The sequence below is a fragment of the Spinacia oleracea genome, chromosome 4, assembly GCF_020520425.1.
Source record: "Spinacia oleracea cultivar Varoflay chromosome 4, BTI_SOV_V1, whole genome shotgun sequence".
Lineage (NCBI taxonomy): Eukaryota > Viridiplantae > Streptophyta > Magnoliopsida > Caryophyllales > Amaranthaceae > Spinacia > Spinacia oleracea.
In genome coordinates this window covers 158242820-158244367 of record NC_079490.1, presented here as the reverse complement: position 1 = coordinate 158244367, position 1548 = coordinate 158242820, and the positions used below count along the sequence as shown (strand labels likewise).

The window sequence follows — 1548 nt, the reverse complement described above, 5'->3', positions numbered from 1 at the left end:
TCCCCCCTTCTGCCGGTTTTAGCTCAGAGGCGAAGGATAAGATCCTTACGGACGTGTATGCGGCCATCCCTGAGGAATATGTGAGGTCACTCCCCGGGATTGTCTTGGGATTCTTTGGGTCCATTCAGTCTCTCGTCCTTGATGTGAGACACTTACTCCTGGATCTCTGTAGTTATGATTATATATGTACGTTATTTTTTAATTCTATGTTGTCTTTGGCAGCTTTTCATTCGCTGTGCTGAGAGTAGGAACTATCGCTTTGATATGCATAATGAGATGCTCAAGCACAAGGACCAGATCGAGAATCATGAGCAATATGCTGAGAAGACGGCCAGATTGATCAACTTGGACGCAGACAAGAAGATCAAATCCAAGACGGAAGATCTGAAGAAGGCCGAGGAGGACGCCGAGAAGTATGAAGAGAAGTTGCTGGAGCATGAGGGGCGGCTTGCCGTGCTGAGAAAGGAGTACTCTTCCGTCTCGGAGCGGGTGACTAATTTCTCTTCCAAGGTGAACGTTCTTGAAGGTCAGCTCAAGGCCATGCAGGGAAAGATTAAGGCCGTGCGCAAGGAGGCTGCAAGCTCTTTCAAGTTGGGTGAGGAGTCCATCTTGGAGAGTGCCCAAAAGGCGTGGGATCAGTCTATGGACGGGAAGGACTTTTCCTGGTTCAAACGCCGTATCTCCCACCAGATAGCCGTCTCGACGGCTAGGCGCCTAGGCTTTGATCCCCCTGAGTTCGTCAGTGACGGGGAGGAGGACATAGAGGAAGACGAGGTGAACTCCCCTGAAGGCCAAGACGTCCAGGACGGGAGTTCTATTGCCCCTCATCCTTGAGCGGCTTTTCTTGTAGTTGGTTTGAATGACGCCGTGGGCGTTTGTAATAACTTTGGTGCCTTTTGGCATTTATTTGATTTGGTTTGTTTGCGCCTTGGGCGCTATGTATAAACAATTCGTGCCGTTGTGCACTTTATTTTATTTTAATTCCATCAGTTCTTGGGAATTCTTTCTTTGCGTCCAGTTGTTGGACGGAAACCTCAGTGTTTTAGGTGATCAGCCTAATTTGAGGCGCTAATCTAGGCCACTTCTCAGGCCGTCAAACGATTAGTCTTTTTAGACGCCATCCAAGGAGGAGGTCTTATGTCTGAATGTTTGCTCTTGTTTGAGTCTTTTCTTTTTTGGGCGCCTTTCGAAGGAAAGGCGTCATGCTGGATGTCTAAACCCTTTGTGTTTATTAGCACTGGGTATGTCCAAACCCTTCGTGTTTATTAGCACTGGGTATTGTTTATTTAGCAGATATTGACGCCACTATTTTAGGGATTGTTTTCTGGTGAGTTTCTTCACCCCTTAGTGTTCCTTTTTGAAGGTTCAACTGAGACTTGTATTTGTCAGATAAGTGTTTATTTACTAAATTGCTTGCTACATTCACCGCGTCTTAGGCGGGCATTTACAGGCCGTTTTGTGGGCTCTGGTACAATAGCTAGGCCGTTTTGTAGGCTCTGAGTACAATAGTTACCCTAATGATGTTCTACTTTCAGCCACTTTCTTCAA

The 1548-nt window shown here is 46.7% G+C and overlaps 1 protein-coding gene across 1 annotated transcript; it reads left to right on the top strand.

Moving 5' to 3' along the window:
• LOC130471289 (uncharacterized) lies at positions 1-980 on the top strand. The gene is made up of 2 exons (XM_056841332.1): positions 1-143; positions 223-980. The coding sequence occupies exon 2, from the start codon at positions 265-267 to the stop codon at positions 832-834; it is 570 nt and encodes a 189-aa protein (XP_056697310.1). The 5' UTR covers positions 1-143; positions 223-264; the 3' UTR covers positions 835-980.
• Positions 981-1548: the final 568 nt, after the last annotated feature.

Bases quoted from the DNA above. Each gene is read 5' to 3' on its own strand.
- LOC130471289 (XM_056841332.1), top strand. From the start codon at position 265: ATGCATAATGAGATGCTCAAGCACAAGGACCAGATCGAGAATCATGAG.